This window comes from Macrobrachium rosenbergii, chromosome 3, assembly GCF_040412425.1.
Source record: "Macrobrachium rosenbergii isolate ZJJX-2024 chromosome 3, ASM4041242v1, whole genome shotgun sequence".
NCBI lineage: Eukaryota > Metazoa > Arthropoda > Malacostraca > Decapoda > Palaemonidae > Macrobrachium > Macrobrachium rosenbergii.
The window spans coordinates 4508962-4528213 of record NC_089743.1 but is presented as its reverse complement, the minus strand read 5'-3'; the positions used below and the strand labels follow the sequence as shown (position 1 = coordinate 4528213).

The window sequence follows — 19252 nt, the reverse complement described above, 5'->3', positions numbered from 1 at the left end:
CAGTTTTTGAATTACGTTGTTTTATATATATATATATATATATATATATATATATATATATATATATATATATATATATATATATATACATATAGTATATGTAATATCTAGTACATATATATATTTTATATGCCAATCATTAAATTACAAACATAATGGGATTATGTGTATATTCATATGATTTTTCGATATATTTATGTACATACATTCATAAATATATGTATAATATAATCATTAGATTAATGGGAATATATTCTGATTTTTTCGATATATGTATATACATATATAAATATATATATATATATAAGATATAAATATATATATATGTATGTAATATACTGTATATATGTATATATATATATATATATATATATATATATATATATATATATATATATATATATATATATATATATATATATATATATGTTTGTATATGTTTAATCCATTAGCTTTGCCATTAGCTTTGTTATCATTATTTCTATTAAATTTTGAGGTTTCCTGCCAACTTGCATATTTGATACAACTGGCCCATAAGATGGTCCTAGTATTTATATGCTATAAAAAAATACTTGTAATAGTTAAGCATTCATTTTGACATTTACGAGGAATTAGGGTAAAAAAAGCAATTGTTTCATTTTTATTTTTATTCACATAAAAATTTGATTGGAATATTTCCAGTAGTGCATAGCCTTATGAAGAGTGAAGGGTTTTCCTCTTTGCGTTAATCATTGCAGTGGTTCTCAACCAAGGGGGAATTCCCCCTGGGGGAGAATTTCAGATTTTCATGGGCGGGGGGACTGTGACCAAGGATTTTTAGTATTATATGCATATTGTTTGGAATGCTCCATTTGAGGCAGACAATTTTGGAAAGGGGGTGGGGAGGGAGATCTGACATCTGGTGAAAGGCGCCTGGGCCAAAAGAGGTCGAGAACCACTGCTTTGATGGTTCGGATTATTCTGACGTCAGTGTCGCTGCTCGAAATGCCTGTACCAGTGTCGTGATGTCAGAATTTTGTCGTTACTTGTGGTGTGAAGTCAGTTTAATATCAACATTATGGTCTTATCGTCAGAGTGATGTAAGCAATCATCTTCAGAAATCAGAATGATGTCGTTACTAATGTTTTACCTTGAGTGGTTACATTACTAATGTTTTGACGCTTGAAGATGTCAGTGTTTATTTCTTGACGTCCTAATGATGTAATTGCTAATCCTTGGACGTCAGAGCTGTCCTTACTGATGTCTTTCCGTCAGAAATATGTCATTACTGATGTCTTCCCTTCGGAATCGGTGTAATTGTCTCCAAGACGATGTCACTCTCAATATCTTGACGCCAGAGTGCTTAACGTCAGTGTGACGTGTCTTGCGTCATGGGTATTATGACGTCACTACTGGTACCAGGAGGCGTTAAGACATCAGGTGACAGCAGGTAATGAAAATTCATCCTATGATATGCCACATATGCTCTGATGAATTTCGATACCACAAGAATTTCGGGATCTCAGTACCTTATAGCATGTCAGCGGGCAATACCACTTTTACGGAAGATTACGTTATTGTCGTATGAGCGAGTGACGTCACTTCCTCGCTTGTGGCTTGAGGAAATTCGTAAACGAAGCCAGCACTTCTTAAAAATCTCACACCAACATGCACCTAACGCTACATAAAATTTAAAAGACATAACTTGTATTTACACTCTTATTGCACTGGGAGGCAACGGTCCGGTTTTGTAAGCGAGGTCTTTTCATCGACTGGGATTCGTTAGTGCAGTATGTGTGTGTGTGTGTATGTATGTATGTATGTATGTATGTAGCCTATGTAAATATATATGTATATAGATATATATTTATATATATATTTTATTTATATATATATATATATATATATATATATATATATATATATATATATATATATATATATATATATATATATATGTGTGTGTGGAATTTATTAATTTATGTGTGTGCTTATAAATATGCGCTGTCTTAGTGAATTTACCATTTCAATGCTTGGAAGAGAGAGCGGGGAATCACTTGAGTGTTCATTCAGAGACACGTCGAATCCAGCCATGAAAGAAACGCTTGCCAGACCACACTGCTTTACAAGACTAGATGAGATGAAATAAACAAATGGAAATATAATAAAAGGAAATGAATCTTTCCGTATGTACATAATTTAACGAGTTCTACAGTATATACAAATCTATCTCTAAGAAGCTCTAGCGATAAAAAGGAAAAGGGTTCATTCTTAAGATTAAGGTCCTTTGGTATAATTGGCTTTCATGTTTTGTGATCTGTTTTTAGTCACAGATATTCACTGGATCATGACAGGCTCCGATCTGCTACGATGCTTCGTTTTCCAGTGTCATAAAGGATCCGTTTTGTTCTATAAAAGGTCGACGTGGAAAAAATTCCCAGAAGGCGGATGCTTCGGATGCCATGTTGATCAGCGGGTTCCGTTAGACCGAACTGTTCACTGTTCCAACTATGTAAACACAGTATAAGTAACGGCAGCATGTTGGCCTTCAGCTGCTCTATTTGGTGTTTGTTTCCTTATTTCTCCTGGGTCTTTTGATACATTTTTCGTTACACCTTTGTACATCATTGATCGCACTGTTTAATGAGGAAAAATATTTTCTTCCATTCTCAAGCTGTATCTCGTAACAGTGACACAAAATCTCTCCCTCTCTCTCCTAAACACACACACTCACACACACACATAGGACTATAACGACCTTTTGATTTATTTTGTGACAGGAATGATTAATTATTCATCTGTGATATCCGTTCTTGTACAATTATCGCATATCACTATTTTGTCACCTTTGGCACAGGAGTTTATTAGTGTAATGCTTCGGGAACAGTCACCAGAAAACAAAATAACAGTGAGTTAAAGAAAAGTTGATGCTTGTCCTATTCTTCAAACGGCTTCTGTTTAAGGTGGAGCTCCGCGGTTTAGGGTCTTATTTGTTGTAATTACGAGGTGACATTAATTCGATAAAACATTACAGCAAGATTTAACAGGGACTTAATTTTCAAAGTAAGCTTTGATTAGCTTAACAGCATGTTTTAGGTAAAAGAACTTATACTGTGAAGCAGCAGAGATGTGTTTCAGAGTCATTTACGACATAACTCACTTGAGAAGAAAAACACCACTCTTTTAGTCAATGAAGGTATATTATAGTCGGAATTTCGTAGGTAACTGAAGACAAAGGTTTGATGTCAAACGCAGCTGGATGAGTCGGGGACGGAGGTTATAGAAGTGGAGAGGACGACCTTATCGGGTTAAATTTCTGCAGAAATATTTATTTCGATTCATCTTCGTCTCTGTCTTGGTGGGCGCTCATGTGCCGCGTCAGGTGGTGCCTCTCCCTGAAAGTCTCCCCGCAGATGGGACACTTGAGTTTCTCGTCGCGGCGCTTCTTGTAGGGGTCTGGCTCCCTCTTGTGCTGCGACCGCATGTGGTAGACGAGGTCCGACGTCATGCGGAAGGAAATGTTGCATTTGGCGCAGACGTTTTGCGTCGACAAAGCCAGCGTGGTGAAGGAAGGAGGCATGAGAGCCGAGACGGACGGTTGCGGCAGGAAGGGCGTGGTCGCCGCTGCCGCCGCCGCCGCAGCGGCCGCGGAGGCTAATTTGGTGGTGTCAGTGGAAGGAGGATTGCTCAGAGGGTAGGCCAGGGAAGAGAAGGGGAGCTTGTAAGGGTCCGCTGGGTACATGGATGATCTCAGTCGGGAGAGGGCCTCACTGGCCGACAGATCTCCTGAAGGTTTGGATTCCAGCAACTGATGTTGTGATTTGAGGTACTCCTCCACCAGGTTGTTGTTCAGGCGGTCTGGTGCCGATTGCGGGAGAAACGGGGCCAAACCTGGAGGTATGAATCCAGGTGCCGCCAGCAGGGGCGCTAAGGACTTCCCACTGTTGAGTAATGTGCTGACGGCGCTGAAGGAAGCTGAAACAGGGGGCCAAGTGCTGCTGAGGGCATCGAGAGTAGATGAGGAGGACGTCGCAGATGTGAAGTTTCGGAGGTGACGACCCCTGGGTCCTCGTCACTTTGGTGAAAGCGCTGCCTGGTGTGACGTCATCTCTTGAAGGGGAATGGTTGCGCCTCGTAGGTGACGGGGAAGACGTTGTGAGGGACAAGGAAACCGAGGACAGCGTCGACGATGACGACGCGGAGGAGGACGAGGACGAAGAGGACGACGATGAGGTTTTAAGTGTCCCTATGCGGCTGACTTTAGCTGGAGAAGTGGTGCTGGTGATGTCGTTCGAAGACTCGAGGGCGTGGCTATCTCGTGCCCCTGTGAGGAATGCGACGTCGAAGGTCCTCTTGGTGGGGGAAGTGTGGGGACTCGAACTGGTGTTCAATCCCCGAAGTGTCTCCATGATCATGGTCTCTGCAATTAACAGAGAAAATAATTAGTAACATGAACGTCATTGTCCTTGGCTTTATTTGATACCTGTTATAATAAAATTAATCGATTAATCAGTAAGTGACAATTGTAGATGGAAACTTGGTACTTAAGACAATCTGGAACGCTGACGTGGAAACTGAGGCCTTACGTATGATAGCTCTTGGAATATTAATACCTGCAAAGCTTTCCTGTATTAGGCGTGAGGTCATGTTAAGCACGCTGAAATCTTATCAGGAAATTAACAGTGTGACGATTGTCGTTTGTGATAAACTGAGGATGTTGTCTTGTCTTGAGAATCATACCTGTCATAGGCCAAGTTATTTAACGGTTCCAAAATTTCACGCCAAATAGAACACATTCTGCTCTTCCCTATATTTCCGTGAGAATGTTTTTGCATTCATATTACACCACAATGTATTTATATACAGACTTAATGTATGTATATATATATATATATATATATAATATATATATTTTGCAATATTATATATATATATATATATATATATATATATATATATATATATATATATATATATATAAAGTGTTTCAAAATCACTATTTAGAGATTTGTGATTGAACATGTTCGTGCAATACTGTTATATAAAGTTGACTAAAATGTAATGATATGGTCGTGATCATTTTATTGTAAGCGAACATAGGTGAGTGCTGCTCCGTTTATTCGTGGACCCAGTGATGGATTTCATAGAGAAAACCTTTTGCGAAAAATTAAATGACTATTGCGCGTGTTCCACTTCACTGTGCATAAATGTACGTTTTATAATAATAATAATAATAATAATAATAATAATAATAATAATAAGTCCTCATAGTCGTCGCCGCATTGAAATACTTACATAACACGAAACTCGGAAAAGTTAATTTAAGTAAAGGAAACAGCATCGTAAAATTTAGTTGTATACTTATTTTCTAATTTTCTTCATTGTTATGTACTCGAATGAGCAATTTTATCGTTTTTCATTGGGAACGCAGATCAGCACGTGAAACCGGGTACGACGTCTTTCGCCTAATCTTTGCAAACATTTTGTGATTATTCATTTCGCATTATCGTCAGTTCTAACTACGTGTCAACTTCCCTTCCAGAGTGTTAGATCTGACCGTAACATCAAAATCTTCACCCATGTATATCGCATTAGCTTCCTTGATGAATCATTTCTGGAGTTGTCGACACATTATGTTATCGACACAATATGTTTATATATATATATATATATATATAAACACACACACAAATATATATATATGTGTGTGTGTGTGTGTGTGTGTGTGTGTGTGTGTGTATGAGTGTGTGTGTGTGTACTGTGCAAACATATTGTGTCGATAACTAAGAAATGATTCATCAAGGAGGCTAATGCGATAAGCATTTATATATATATATATATATATATATATATATATATATATATATAATCATTCATGAAGCTACAAATGTCGCTTAATATCAAATTCACGCTACCTCGGGAATGACCCCGATCGGGAATTATCATCGAAGGGGAATTTTTAAGTGAGAAATGGATTGATACTGCCGGGTCTCGATCCTCGACACACATACTTATCCAGCGACTCCAGTCGACGGTCTACCCACTGGCAGTACCAATCCATTTATCGCTTATAAATTCCCTTTCGGTGATAATTCCCCATCTTGGGATATTCCCGAGGTAGCGTGAATTTGATATTAAGCGACATTTGTAGATTCATGATTGTATATCAATCACGGTGTGATAAAAAAGTCATATATATGTATATTTGTGTAGTGGTATATCAGCGTATATTTTCATTCTTTTCATAATCTTGTTTGTTGTATATTGTATTTAATAAATACATAAAAATCGGTATGATTACTAAACTTAGTCTGTCGGATGCTTATTGACTGTTCGAAATGTAATGAGGGGAAGGGCACTGAGCCATGACTTTGATAATGAAAACTGATTGATTCACTGAATTAAAACTGTTAACTGGCTTTGAAGACGAGGCAGATTTTTTGAAGTTTGTATAGTGTTTCTAGGTCCCCAGATGAATGGTTTGTTAGTGATTGCTGTGATTATGTATTTGCAGACTAGTATAAAACCAACATACAGATTCTTTCATGGTCTTCTGTTCCTGTCGTGTGCCGGGAAAGAGGCACCTTCCTTTTGTGCATAGTTCTTGGAGGGGACTCTTGAAACAGATCTAACTGAATTTCAGATTATCTGAAGAATATTTCATTATTTGCTAGTTTTTTCTTATCTTTCATATATAATATTATCAATTTAAGGCGCAAGAGTATTTATTAGAGCGTGTCCACCAGTCATCAACACACGTCGGAAACTTATGGCATATTGATCACGAACAGGTTGAAATAAAAATCGCCGACTTGTATTCAGCCTATTTGTGATGTGTCTGATAAGGTGTCGACGCGTGGATGCACTCTCAAGTATCCGCGGACTGAGTGAAAAAGGGTGCATATATGTGCGAATCTTACCGCGATATTATTTTAATTGCCAGTTTTCAAATGTAGCGCTTTATTGTTGATCGATGAAGCTGGTCTTATTGCTAGCACGGGCTCTCTCTCGTATAAGCAGCCCGAAACAAAACTGACATCTGTTCATTAAAAGGTGTCATTCACATGACAAACATACTGGCAGAATTATTTTTGTAACTTACGTCTTTCAAAATGAATATTAAAGAACCAGCAATATGGCCAAGATCATTCACCGCTAACGTCAAATTCTCGTTTGTTGGAGGATGATTTAATCGTTCATTCATTTATTTTTTCCTGAAGATGACCACGTTTATATGGTGAATGACCTATCTCCGTCTGTGTCAAGGGCTGTAAGTAAGTTGTGAGCAATCTTTTTTTTTTTATTAACCGGGATGTATTATTTTGTAGTTATTGCTTCCAGGAAAGAGATAAGGCCCCGACTTTCTGGTATTTGTAAGGGCCATTGTTAGCGTATTGCCTACCGCTACCAGTCGATTCAACAGTGAATGGACGCCAGCTGCTGTTGGGAGTTGAGAAATAAGCATGGGGCTAGCAGCGTCACTTCTGAAGACTTCCTGAAACCGGAAGGCTCTGACCTTCTGGCGCCAACCTCTCCAAAGCATATATATATATATATATATATATATATATATATATATATATATATATATATATATATATATATATAGATAGAGAGAGAGAGAGAGAGAGAGAGAGAGAGAGAGAGAGAGAGAGAGAGAGAGAGAGAGAGAGACTCTGCTTACTCATCACAGAACTGTACCAGTTAACAGTTGTTGATAACTGGCACACTTTTAGTCTAGCGTCGATGGTAAGGACTAAAGTAACGCCACCAGGAAGTTTGCTGTTGTGAAATTGCCCCATATATTTATAATCTGTTTGAAATCTTTCTACTTACCAAGGGCAATGTCTCAGTCAAAGAGAGAGGTTGGATGACCAGATACATTTTCTTCTCTATTACTATTACAATTGAGTAGCAACACGATAAACCCAGAATAGTAAGCTTGTGCGTTGAACAATAGTGGAAGTTAGTGTCTTTTTACATGCTTTTATTTAACTTGACTTCTGCCTGTCTGTTTGGGTTAAATCTTGTAACTCAATTTTCGACGTGTTCCCGTCGTCTGATGGATTTGAAATTTTGCAGGGTTACTCAATCCCGGTGACAATACAACCTTACATGATGAGTAGGTTAGCAGTGACCTCTAGTGACCCTACAGTGACCTCTCACAGTGTCTCAGGATTTGTATGAAACTCTTCGGATTTTTCACAACTTCTTTGACTCGGTAGAACAAGTTAATGACTTTATGGATTTTTCAAACCTTATTTGGCTCAACAGGATATCAATTTCGTTACCTACAATCATAAATTGGTTACAATTTCTGTCAAAACTAGAAAGTATGAAATAAAAAACAAGATTTAAACATGCTTTTATTAAAATGCAATAAAAGTGAAAATTAAATTTTTTGAGACACACCAGGTTTCTTTTAGCATTTCTTTCCATGTTTGGCGCCCACGCTTATATTTTTGTAGAAATGATTAATTGTAAGAAAATCCTAGTGAGTCTCAAAAAATAAATTTTTCACTTTTTAGTGCATTTTGATAAAAGCGTGTTAATTTTTTTTTTTATTCTAGTGTAAAGATGGTTCGAGAACCATCCCCAAGTTTTGTCAGTTGAAGAATCTGCACTCTCCCAAGTTCTTTTATCGTGCTTTATGATATGATCGTTTTGTAAATCGTAATGGCTGGATTTCTAGCTCTCTGATCCAAAACTTGTTAAATATAGATTAATTCATTAATGGATTTTGCTTGGGGGAGGAATGGTATCCCTTAATTTAAAGGAGGATCCCGAAGTGAACAAAGAGCGTTGACAAATGGCGAATCTAGATCACTGGCTAAGTTTAAGCTAATATGGCGCTAGTTTTACTTAGCAAGGCCAAGGGGCGGGTCTGTAGCTTCCCGTGGAGTAAAGATGTACCCCCCTTTTTTTATGTTACCTTGTCTTTTACTTGCTTCTCACGGTCTTTGCTGAGGCAATTTTTCATTAGGTTGCCTATGTATTATCCGTTCCGTCTACTTTTGCCCGTAATGCCCTTTCCCAGGCCCGTGGTACAAGTTCACATCGCGAATTTCAAAATGTGGCAGTTCCGCTTGAGATCTGAAGTGAACAGACACCTAAAATCTTGTTTGACACGAGATGAAGCACCGCTGTTCTGCAGTGACACTGAGGCATTTGCCTACAAAGCTGCGCCTGACTGAAAGGAAATCGGACACTCCTCAGCGATATTTCAGGTGCTCCTTATTTTCCTCACTGCAAATGAATGTTACCATCGATGGCCATATTTTACAAGCATGCAGTGTTGCCGCTAGATTAATCAGGGGCAGCAAAATACCTTCGTCTTTGTTGCATTTTTTAAAAATATTTGTGTTATACAAATATCATAATGCTATATAAACATTCAATTTATTTTATTAGTTGTAAACAGGTTCACTTCATAGTCACATAAGAAATATAAATAACTGGTGAAATATCGTGGCATCATGTTAATTTTGTATTGATTACTTTATTTCAGAGAATATTGTCGCTAAACCCCTTTTTGACAAGTTTAATACTTGGAGAGATGCCTGATGTTGTGGGGAATGTGACATGAGAGCCTGTGGCCAAACGGACGACTCTCCATTCCAGGAGACTGTCAATGCCTCACCTCATAATTCTATTGACGCCGCATCATCTGGGTGTTAAAATGTTGAGTATACCTTAGTTTAACCAGACCACTGAGCTGGTTAACAGCTCTCCCAGGGCTGGCCCGAAGGATCAGATTTATTTTACGTGGCTAAGAACCAACTGGTTACCTAGCAAAAGGACTTACTACTTAAATAAATTCCTCTAATTCTTCATTGGCCGGCCGGAGAGTCGAACGCTGGGCCAACAGAAATGCTTTCTATTCAAGACTGGTAATCAATTTCCTTTTTAGCATTTAGGGCACAGACTCACGTAAAACTGACTGCATGAACATTTGAACAGAACGCTTAGATTTTTTAGATCCTGAAAAGAAAAAAAATGTAAACGTAAGCTCTCTCTTTCTTTTCATATGAATTGTAGGTCCATTAGAATGAGTTTAATATGAGTTATTGCATTTCCCCGAACTGTGGTTATATGAAGATGAAGAATATTAGACGACTCTTGCATAGCCGTTATTACTTCTTCTTCTTATAAATAATGCTTGTTTCTTACTTCCCAGCTAAGCCTAAAATAGGTAACCATTATTTTTTGAAGGAGTGCAACGCTCTTTTGAAATATTTTACTCCAATAGTCAAGAGAGTTCTATTTCTACTTTTGTTTCAGTTTCATGGGAATATTCCCAGCGTTCTCATGCCAGGACATTGTTAACAATGGCTTCTAAGACTTTCTGGTATATCGTTATTATATTCGATAATTTCAAAGTATTATTCACATCATATTTTAGTACAATTTTTTGGATAAAGTTGATTTACAAAAGCTATATTTGCAAAAAACAAAAATAAAAAAAACAAGGGGATACCGTCCTCAATTCTTATGCAGCATCATTGATATTTTTCTTCATTCAAATTTATTATTACAATATTCAATATATACAGTATAATTAATTTGATTTTTTAACTATATTACGAGATTACCTAATTATGAGCAAAAGAAGGTTCCCATAATTGAAACTGGGTTCGATTCCCTCATGATGATGTTGGGTTTTAAGTGTTGCAACTTGGCTGGCCTTGTTCAAGTGCCAGATCTCAAACCACAGTGACCAACAGTGGTTACAGCTTTCATCTCCTTTCCAGTTTTCATTGTGATCACACGAAGGAAGAAATACTCATTCAAGGCAAGGAGTGATATTCTGGCCATTGCATGTCAATTTTTTGGTGATATAATAGATGATACATGGTATTATGCCATGTAAATATTTTTACAAGCCTTGTGTATATCTATATCTATCTATATATATATATATTGATATATATGTATATATATGGTAAAATAAGTGAATTTCGATATTCTGGCCAATGCATGTCATAATTTTGTGTGAATCGATGATACATGGCATTATGCTGTGTAAATTTTTTTACAAGTCTTGTGTATAATATATGTATATATATATATGGTAAAATAAGTGAATTTTGATTGTTAACAGTCAAAATGTACTTATTTCACTCCTACGTAGGGTTCCAAGCTTCGGCAAGAATTTTGGTTAGCATATCTGACAAATTAAAATTACCTTAAACATTTTGTTGAATGTGCTTTGCAGAAAGTACAAAGAACTTTTTATTCATATATATATGTGTATATATTTAAAATATATATAGATATATCTATATATATATATACACATATATATAGTGTATGTATGCGTGTGTGTTTTTGTGCATGTTCCATAATAAATTTCGAACTGCGAAAAGTGTTGTGTCTTTTCGTGATCTGTAAAGCAGATAAAGGATTTAAGTTAAGGTGACGAATCAGTGTACCACGCATCATTCATACTGTTTGGAATGTTTAAAAAATATTTCTGTGGCTGAACTGGCGGTCAAGATTATGGCCACAACTTCCTAAAACAGCTTGTTCAGGTTAAACCTATTAGGTTTGGCTATAAACGTTGGGCACTTTGTTGGATTTCATGTTATTATTACAACTTTGACGTACAGCTAAGAACCCTGCAGTAGAAGGCAACGATGATTTGGTAATAGGTTCTAGGGCTGTACTGAAAATGCTAGAGGGTTCAGCTAAATGGGAATCTCATCCAGTTGTTTTGAAGAACTGCTTTACTGAATATGACTTAGTAATCCAACTAAGATATCTTGGATTTCCAGCTACAGTTACCTTGAGAGAGAATAGTTTGAAATAATGTCCATCGAATTCATCAAATGAAGAAGTTTTTCTGGTTTTGATGACAAACGTGTAACCGTTGGAACAAATCATGAAGAAGTTAAGTATACCTGATTAACAGCTCTCCTAGAGCTGGCCCGAAGGATTAGACTTATTTTACGTGGCTAAGAACCAACTGGTTAAGTAGCAACGGGGCCTATAGCTTATTGTGGAATCCGAACCATATTATATCGAGAAATGAATTTCGATCACCAGAAATAAATTCCTCTAATACTTCATTGGCCGGTCGGAGACTCGAACTCGGGCCTAGCAGAGTGCTAGCCAACAACTCTACCGACTCGTTCAACGAAGAAGTAGAACAACTGCGAAAGCACAAAGATAAAGGTCATTGTTCCTCGCCCCAATGTGACATTTAGTCATAAGAAATACAGGAGTGGTGGGAATCACCATGACCAGTTAGTAAAAGTTCTTCATTGGATGGGTCGATATCGTACTCGGCTAGCACTCTCCTAGACCCGCGTTCGATTCTCCGGTCAGCCAATGAAGAATTAGAGGAATTTATTTCTGGTGCTAGAAATTCATTTCTCGCTATAATGTGGTTCGGATTCCACAATAAGCTGTAGGTCCCGTTGCTAGGTAACTAACTGGTTCTTAGCCACGTAAAATAAGTCTAATCCTTTGGGCCAGCCCTAGGAGAGCTGTTAATCAGCTGAGTGGTCTGGTTAAACTAAGGTATACTTAACTTTTAACCAGTTAGTAAGTAAATATTTTGTGTCCATTTGAGGGAAGAAATGGTACAGGCCTTTATTCACACGATTTATGGTTATGATAGGGAATTCACTGATCACGTATATAATAATACATGAAGGACAGAGCAGGGCAATGTTAAATTTATTAAATTTAAATTTATTAGAATTATGTGTATGAATGTGACCAAGAGACGACCCCGTAATGCTAATAAATTTTGTCAGTTTTTCTGATGTTCATCATGATGGTAAAGACCACTTAACTGGAAAATGTAAAACCCTGAAATGAGTCAAAAAAAAAAAAAAAAAAAACAAACAAGCCAGGCTCTATAGCTTATTTAAAAGTTGATATTATAATGACTCTAAAGGGAATTTTACAATAAATTTTCCGTTTCAAATATTGTTCTCACTCTGCAAATGTTAATTTATCCAAACGTTAAAAAACTGTTATCATTGTCACAACGTTACACCAATACAGTTTATCTTGACTTTACACTAAAACATTACCATTATTGACTTTGTTATCCCAGTGTCCTAAACAAATCTTATTCTAAGCTATTTTCAAGGAAATCAATGTATCTTCAGCATATTTTTTTTTAAATCTTAATTGAACGGTATCTTACCAAATAACTCGGAATTCCAAAAAATATAAAAATTTTTATATAATGGCTTGTCCACTTGTTAATGATTTCTCCTAAGTTATGTGTGAATTCCCTATATGTGTGATATTATATATATATATATATATATATATATATATATATATATATATATATATATATATATATATATATATATATAACAAGAATATTAAGCTGTGAACCCTCTGTTTTTAATTACTCAAAATACGCTTTCTTCAGTGTACGCCATCAAAATTTTGGAACCTGTACAACTAACTTCGAAAATACTAATCTGCAGTACTGTACGGGAAGATTTTTACCCGTTATCGCAGACAAATTTAATTCATGAGAGAAATTTGAATTTGAAATTGTAAGTGCTTCAAACGTAGAGTCCAAGTGACCGCGTTTCTGTGAAAGGAGTAACAAAGAAGGTTTGGACTGGATACAACGCGTCACTCGGTCGCTGTAATGGTAATGGGCCTCAACATGACATTTGCAAAACACTCACAAGTTATTAACAAAATTCTGATTTGGTATTCTCTCTCTCTCTCTCTCTCTCTCTCTCTCTCTCTCTCAGAATGGTGATAGAGAGAACTATTTTTTTATAGTTTTCATTGTAGCAAAAACATTTTCAATGTTTCCCCTTAGTCAGTCCGTGATTCACCAGGCTCTGGCACTGCCAGGATACTGTAGTTTGCTCTGTCTGCTATATAGGATAATTTTGCAATCGAATCTAGGCTCCGTATAATGCATGGATGACCTGACTACCCGAAATGTTCAGCTTGCAATTTGACTTCCAAATCCCTTTTTCGAAGCAGGGAGAAACGAAGGCGTCATCCAAAAGTGGACTTCAACATATATATATATATATATATATATATATATATATATATATATATATATATATATACATATATATATATATATATATATATATATATATATATTATATATATCTACAGAAATAGATGTTAATATCTTTACAAGTGTTAAAAATTTGTGTGCAATTTTATACAGATATATATATATACATATATATCATGTGTGTATACATGCATATTTATATATATAAAAGCCACAAACATCTTTTAATAAATTACACCTAAGGGAATTATAGTTGCGTCGACCTAGATTCGAACCAGGCTGCGCTTCGAATCTAGGCCGACGCAGAAACGAGAGATTGACTACTCTGCGGATATGAAAAGTCACTCGTTTTTATATATGATATATATATATATATATATATATATATATATATATATATATATAATATATATATATATATCTGTATAAAACTACACACACATTTTTAACTTTTGTAAATTTATTAATATCTATTTCAATATGAAACCGCAAGAATGTTTGTTAAAACAAATGAATTACTAATATTATGTTTATACTAATGTCATGTTTTGCTGACTTTCATATATATATATATATATATATATATATATATATATATATATATATATATATATATATATATATATATATATTATATATATATATATATACATATATATTTATATATATACACATATATATGATACTATTTAGCACTAAGATTTTGATTTAGTTTGACGCTCATTGCAGGGGTTAAATAAAATCTCTCTTATTATTATTATTATTATTATTATTATTATTATTATTATTATTATTATTATTAAGTACTGTCGATAATTTTTAAGTTAGAGAAGACCAATTTTCTCAGTTTTTTCCAGTTTTCTATTATGTAGTTGCTTTCACTGAGTGACCTAGAATACCTGTTCTTCTTGCTCAAGCTGCTGAGTGACTGTTTGCTGCCCTTAATTGAATGGAGCATCATTATTAAATAATTTCGTTCATAATTAGGACATGAAATCATTCATCAACTACTTGTCCCTAAAGATCACTTGACTTAACGAAAACAATGTGAAAATCTCTGTGTTTCCGATGTCATTGAACACAACCCGTTCTTGCACTGACAGAGCTGCATTTAGACAACGTCGCCACCATAAAAACAAACTTCAAGACGAATCGTCTTATCCAGCAAAGACTTGTCAGTCATTCTCATTCCACGTTAGTGTTTGCAACCTTCCGAACTACAAATTCCTTTGCTCAGTTTACTCTTTTTATCAGAAGGAACAACATTTTTTTTTAATTTACAAACGTACTGTATAGCCAGGCCTTTGATACACACACAACGTTTATCAGTGCGCAAGTGGCAGCGGGCACTGGCCTCCATACTTTTGCTTAGCTCGATTAACCTTTAATAAATAGAGTTTTGAGTGTACTTGGGATGGTCGCTAAAGGAATGTTCAACTGCCATCTCAGGAGGAAGGGAAACATAAATAATGCTTTTAAGAACCTGAAGAAGGAAGATAAGTGATCGTACTGCGATTAAATATCTTAAAGTACATTTGTACGCTTTTATACATACTGTATGAAGTTTATACAGATGTCGTTACAAAATATACGAGAAGAAATTCCTGCGCAGAGGGCTGCCACAGGAAGGACGAGACATTGAGCATCGCACTTTTCGCGTTCTTAACTCACGCATAATTAATTACAATATTCTCAAGTTTATGTAAACATTTTACGATCAACCTTCTATATGCACCTGTTACTGTTCTGTCCCTCCTTTATTTATGTTTCTACACAAACGCTTGTTTCTTAGATTATACACGCACACATACATTATATATATATATATATATATATATATATATATATATATATATATATATATATGTGTGTGTATTTATATATATATATATGTATATATATATATATATGTGTGGTGTGTATGTATATATATATATATATATGTGTGTGTATGTATATACAGTATATATATATATATATATATATATATATATATATATATATATATATATATATATATATATATATCTTGAAATCAGATTTACTGGCTTTTCTACTCGGGCTGAACCCACTGCAGTCGATTAACCTCCAGGTATCAGTTCACTACTTTGATCAAGAGGGACACTGGCTTATTTTTCAAGAAAAGTGTGGGCGCACTCTTTGCAAAAGCAAACATCCATACTTTGTTGCCTTTGTTTGAACTTGCTTTGGTTCCCGCTTTCGTTAATATCGTGTTTTGAATATTTTGATTTTTGTTCACCGCTTAATTGTCCGTATTGCTTGTTTTGCTCATAATGTTGACGTTTATATGTGAATGAGGATTAGCCTCCCGTGCGGAGGCGAGTCCTTTTGATGTGCAAGTTGCGTTCGCTGTTATTTGCCGCTTACTGCTGTTTCGTTTCTTACCGACTTTTCAAATAATCTAGTTATTCTGTGGGGCGGATGCATAAACACAAGTGCACGGTTTGTGTGGTGACGTCACTAGAGATTTATTTAATTTGTTCCCCAATTTTCGTCAGAGGAATAAGATTTGCAAAATTTAATACAGTAATGGGACTTTCAGCGTCGATAACCATTTGTCTGACTTCAGCAATTGTTATTAATGCATTAAACGGATAATTACTACTTTTGTTTAATTTACTTTAGTAAATAAAGGAAAATCAATCTGCGAAGTAGCAAAGAGTGATGACAGCGACCATAATTAGAGAAAGGTTTTGAAGGCAACGCTGCTGATCATTCCGATATCTCGGGGAGACGAATATTTTTGAGATGCGCCCCTTATCGCACATTTCTTCAGTCAAATGGCTCTTGCCTCATAAGCTTTTTTTTCCTGTTATTGATATTGAACTAAATTCTGTAATATTTTTGCGGGGGCTGTGGTCACTGTGACGTCAATTAATTTCAAGAATCACTGGGTTTCGTGAGGTTGTTCAGCTTCTCTTCATTTTGTTGATATCATATTGTAAAACCCTTATCTCCCCGTCTAGTCTTTAAATAGTGAAAAATTACATTCCTTTATCGTTCGACCAGACGTTTAGTACAAAAGTTATACAGTATAGCCTTAGCACTAGTGATCAAATTTATTCTTTTCTGGTCAGAAAGCGAAGGAAGTATTTTTTTTTTATTAATTAAGAATTAAATAGGTTACGTACATGCTTACTTATGAATTAACCAGCACAGTTATTGCAGAAGAAAACGATAAAATGTTTTCCACGTGTCTTACCTTAGTTTATTTCAGTGACGGTCAGTCATTCGTAGTTGGGCGGCAAGGTTAAAGTTCCGAGCGATTACGATCCTTAGAGATGGCTACAGTATTTCATTTGGCGACCAAAAGCAAGCTAAGGCAAGATCAAAGTCACTTGTGTAAAAGCACGTCCCGCACTCCACCGACACTCTCTCGGCGTCGCCAGCTCAGTTCGACAATAACTAAACCCGTTTTCTTTTGCCTCGGCACTTTATACCGGAGGGACGCGCGGTGGGCGGGGCCTATTGATTGATTATGTTAATGATTGGCCGAGAGTGGTGATCAAGACGACTGTGATTGGCTGGCTTGGGCCGCAGGTGTCAGAACCTATTGTGGCCGTCATCTGAGCCGAAGCTGACCTATTGTTGCTGGAGGCTGAAAACGCCAACCCACTGACACTCCAGCCATCCATTCGCCTTCCGGCACGAGAGAGATCTCTCTCTCTCTCTTAAGAACCCCCTAAGTAATAATCATATCGTCCTACTGACGGGGACACTGAAGGCGTGTATTCTGTGATCCGGGATTATTGTTGCTCCTGACGTCATCGGCTTGGGAGGGGGATCACGGCTTGTTGCCGTATTTGATGAGGGTTATGTTTGGACAATGTTTGCATATGACGTCATTCGAGGGTTGGTGGTGGTTAGGCTCGCTCGATGGATTTCGCTGCTGAACGCTACTGAGAGTGATTGCAGCAGATGAGAGTGTGATCACAAATGACGGCACTCTGGTAAAACCTTCCCTACAGTTTGAGGTTTTGCTATATGATGTAAGGCATAAGAACGATGAAAAGCCTTGTTGTAAAATTCTACTTACCTGGCATTCACTTTGTTATTAAGTATACAGTAAATGTGCTAGCTAAACGATTCTGTAGTTGTTTTACCATTTAATCTCCAATTTTTTTTAGCTGGTTACTTTAATACTACAAACTTCAAAACAGCTATGGCCATCGACGTCGAAATGACATTATTTGTACTGGTATATAGACGGAAGTGTCTGCGGTAACATGAATATTTTTATTCTGCTAATTTTTATGTAAAGATACACAATGTTCGCTTCTTTATGCGTCTGAGAACTTGGCGCGTCAGCCTCATCGGCAGTGACTTCCTCTCTCAACAAGTCGCTCTGCGTCCAGCACCAGATCTCGTAAGCTGCCTTTGCCTGCGCCCCAGATTGATTCATCTCTGTCTTAGGTTTCTTAGTCGGTCTCTTTGACGTGAATGGAGACGAAGAAGAAAATGATTCCCATGAGAAGACACAAAGCCTGGAAGAGACAGTCATGTTAGATTATTGTTGCAAATGAAGTTTCTGTAAAACTGCGGTTGATGTTCAGCAAGAGATTGCTCTTAATACGTAATTGTTGCTAAAATTCTGGAATCGGGAAAAGCAGTGTATTGCGTAGTAAAAATTCCGGGAAGTTACGTTTCTGTTAATGTCAGGTTAATATTAATATCGAATTTTGTTAAAAACTATAATTCAGTTTGTAAAAAGGTATATTATTCGGAAAATGTTTAATAATGTTTTTGGAGTGAATGTTAAAACTTTCTCTTTTGAATGTTGCATTAGTTTTTGGTAATTACTTGAATATAAGAAAATACAGGATAAAAAAACATATATTATTTGTTTTGCATATAAAGATATAACAATTATATAATAACTCTTCTTCTTCTTCTTTTAACGTGCTTTTTTCCCAGACGATGCCTTCTTTTGAAGGACTTTTGATTTGGCTTTTGGGGTAGACCTGTAGTCTCGATCGGCTGCCCTGCCTGACATCGTTTAGACCCCGGTAGCGTATGTTTCATGTATCATACCCGACCCAACGCCCTTTCTTCCCAGCAGCGAGAAGTTGTCATTGCGCGGGTAGGGCGAGAGTTCGAGACGTGTGAGATGATTGTTATGTTTTTAGAAGGTGTTGTAGTGGCTTTGTTTTGTGTGTGTATTTAGTCTGTAACACCCATTTGCTTTTTAAGCAAACCTATCCGTTGATTACATATATAATCCCGGGATGTCTA

General features: G+C 36.3%; 1 protein-coding gene across 1 annotated transcript; it reads right to left on the bottom strand.

Annotated features, from left to right (window-relative positions):
• Positions 1-1936: 1936 nt before the first annotated feature.
• On the bottom strand, positions 1937-17408 carry LOC136852104 (PR domain zinc finger protein 8). Its single transcript, XM_067126558.1, is given in 3 exon segments — positions 1937-4024; positions 4026-4399; positions 17223-17408. Coding segments are annotated over 2 exon segments (1086 nt in total). The 5' UTR covers positions 4395-4399; positions 17223-17408; the 3' UTR covers positions 1937-3307.
• Between the last annotated feature and the right edge of the window lie 1844 nt (positions 17409-19252).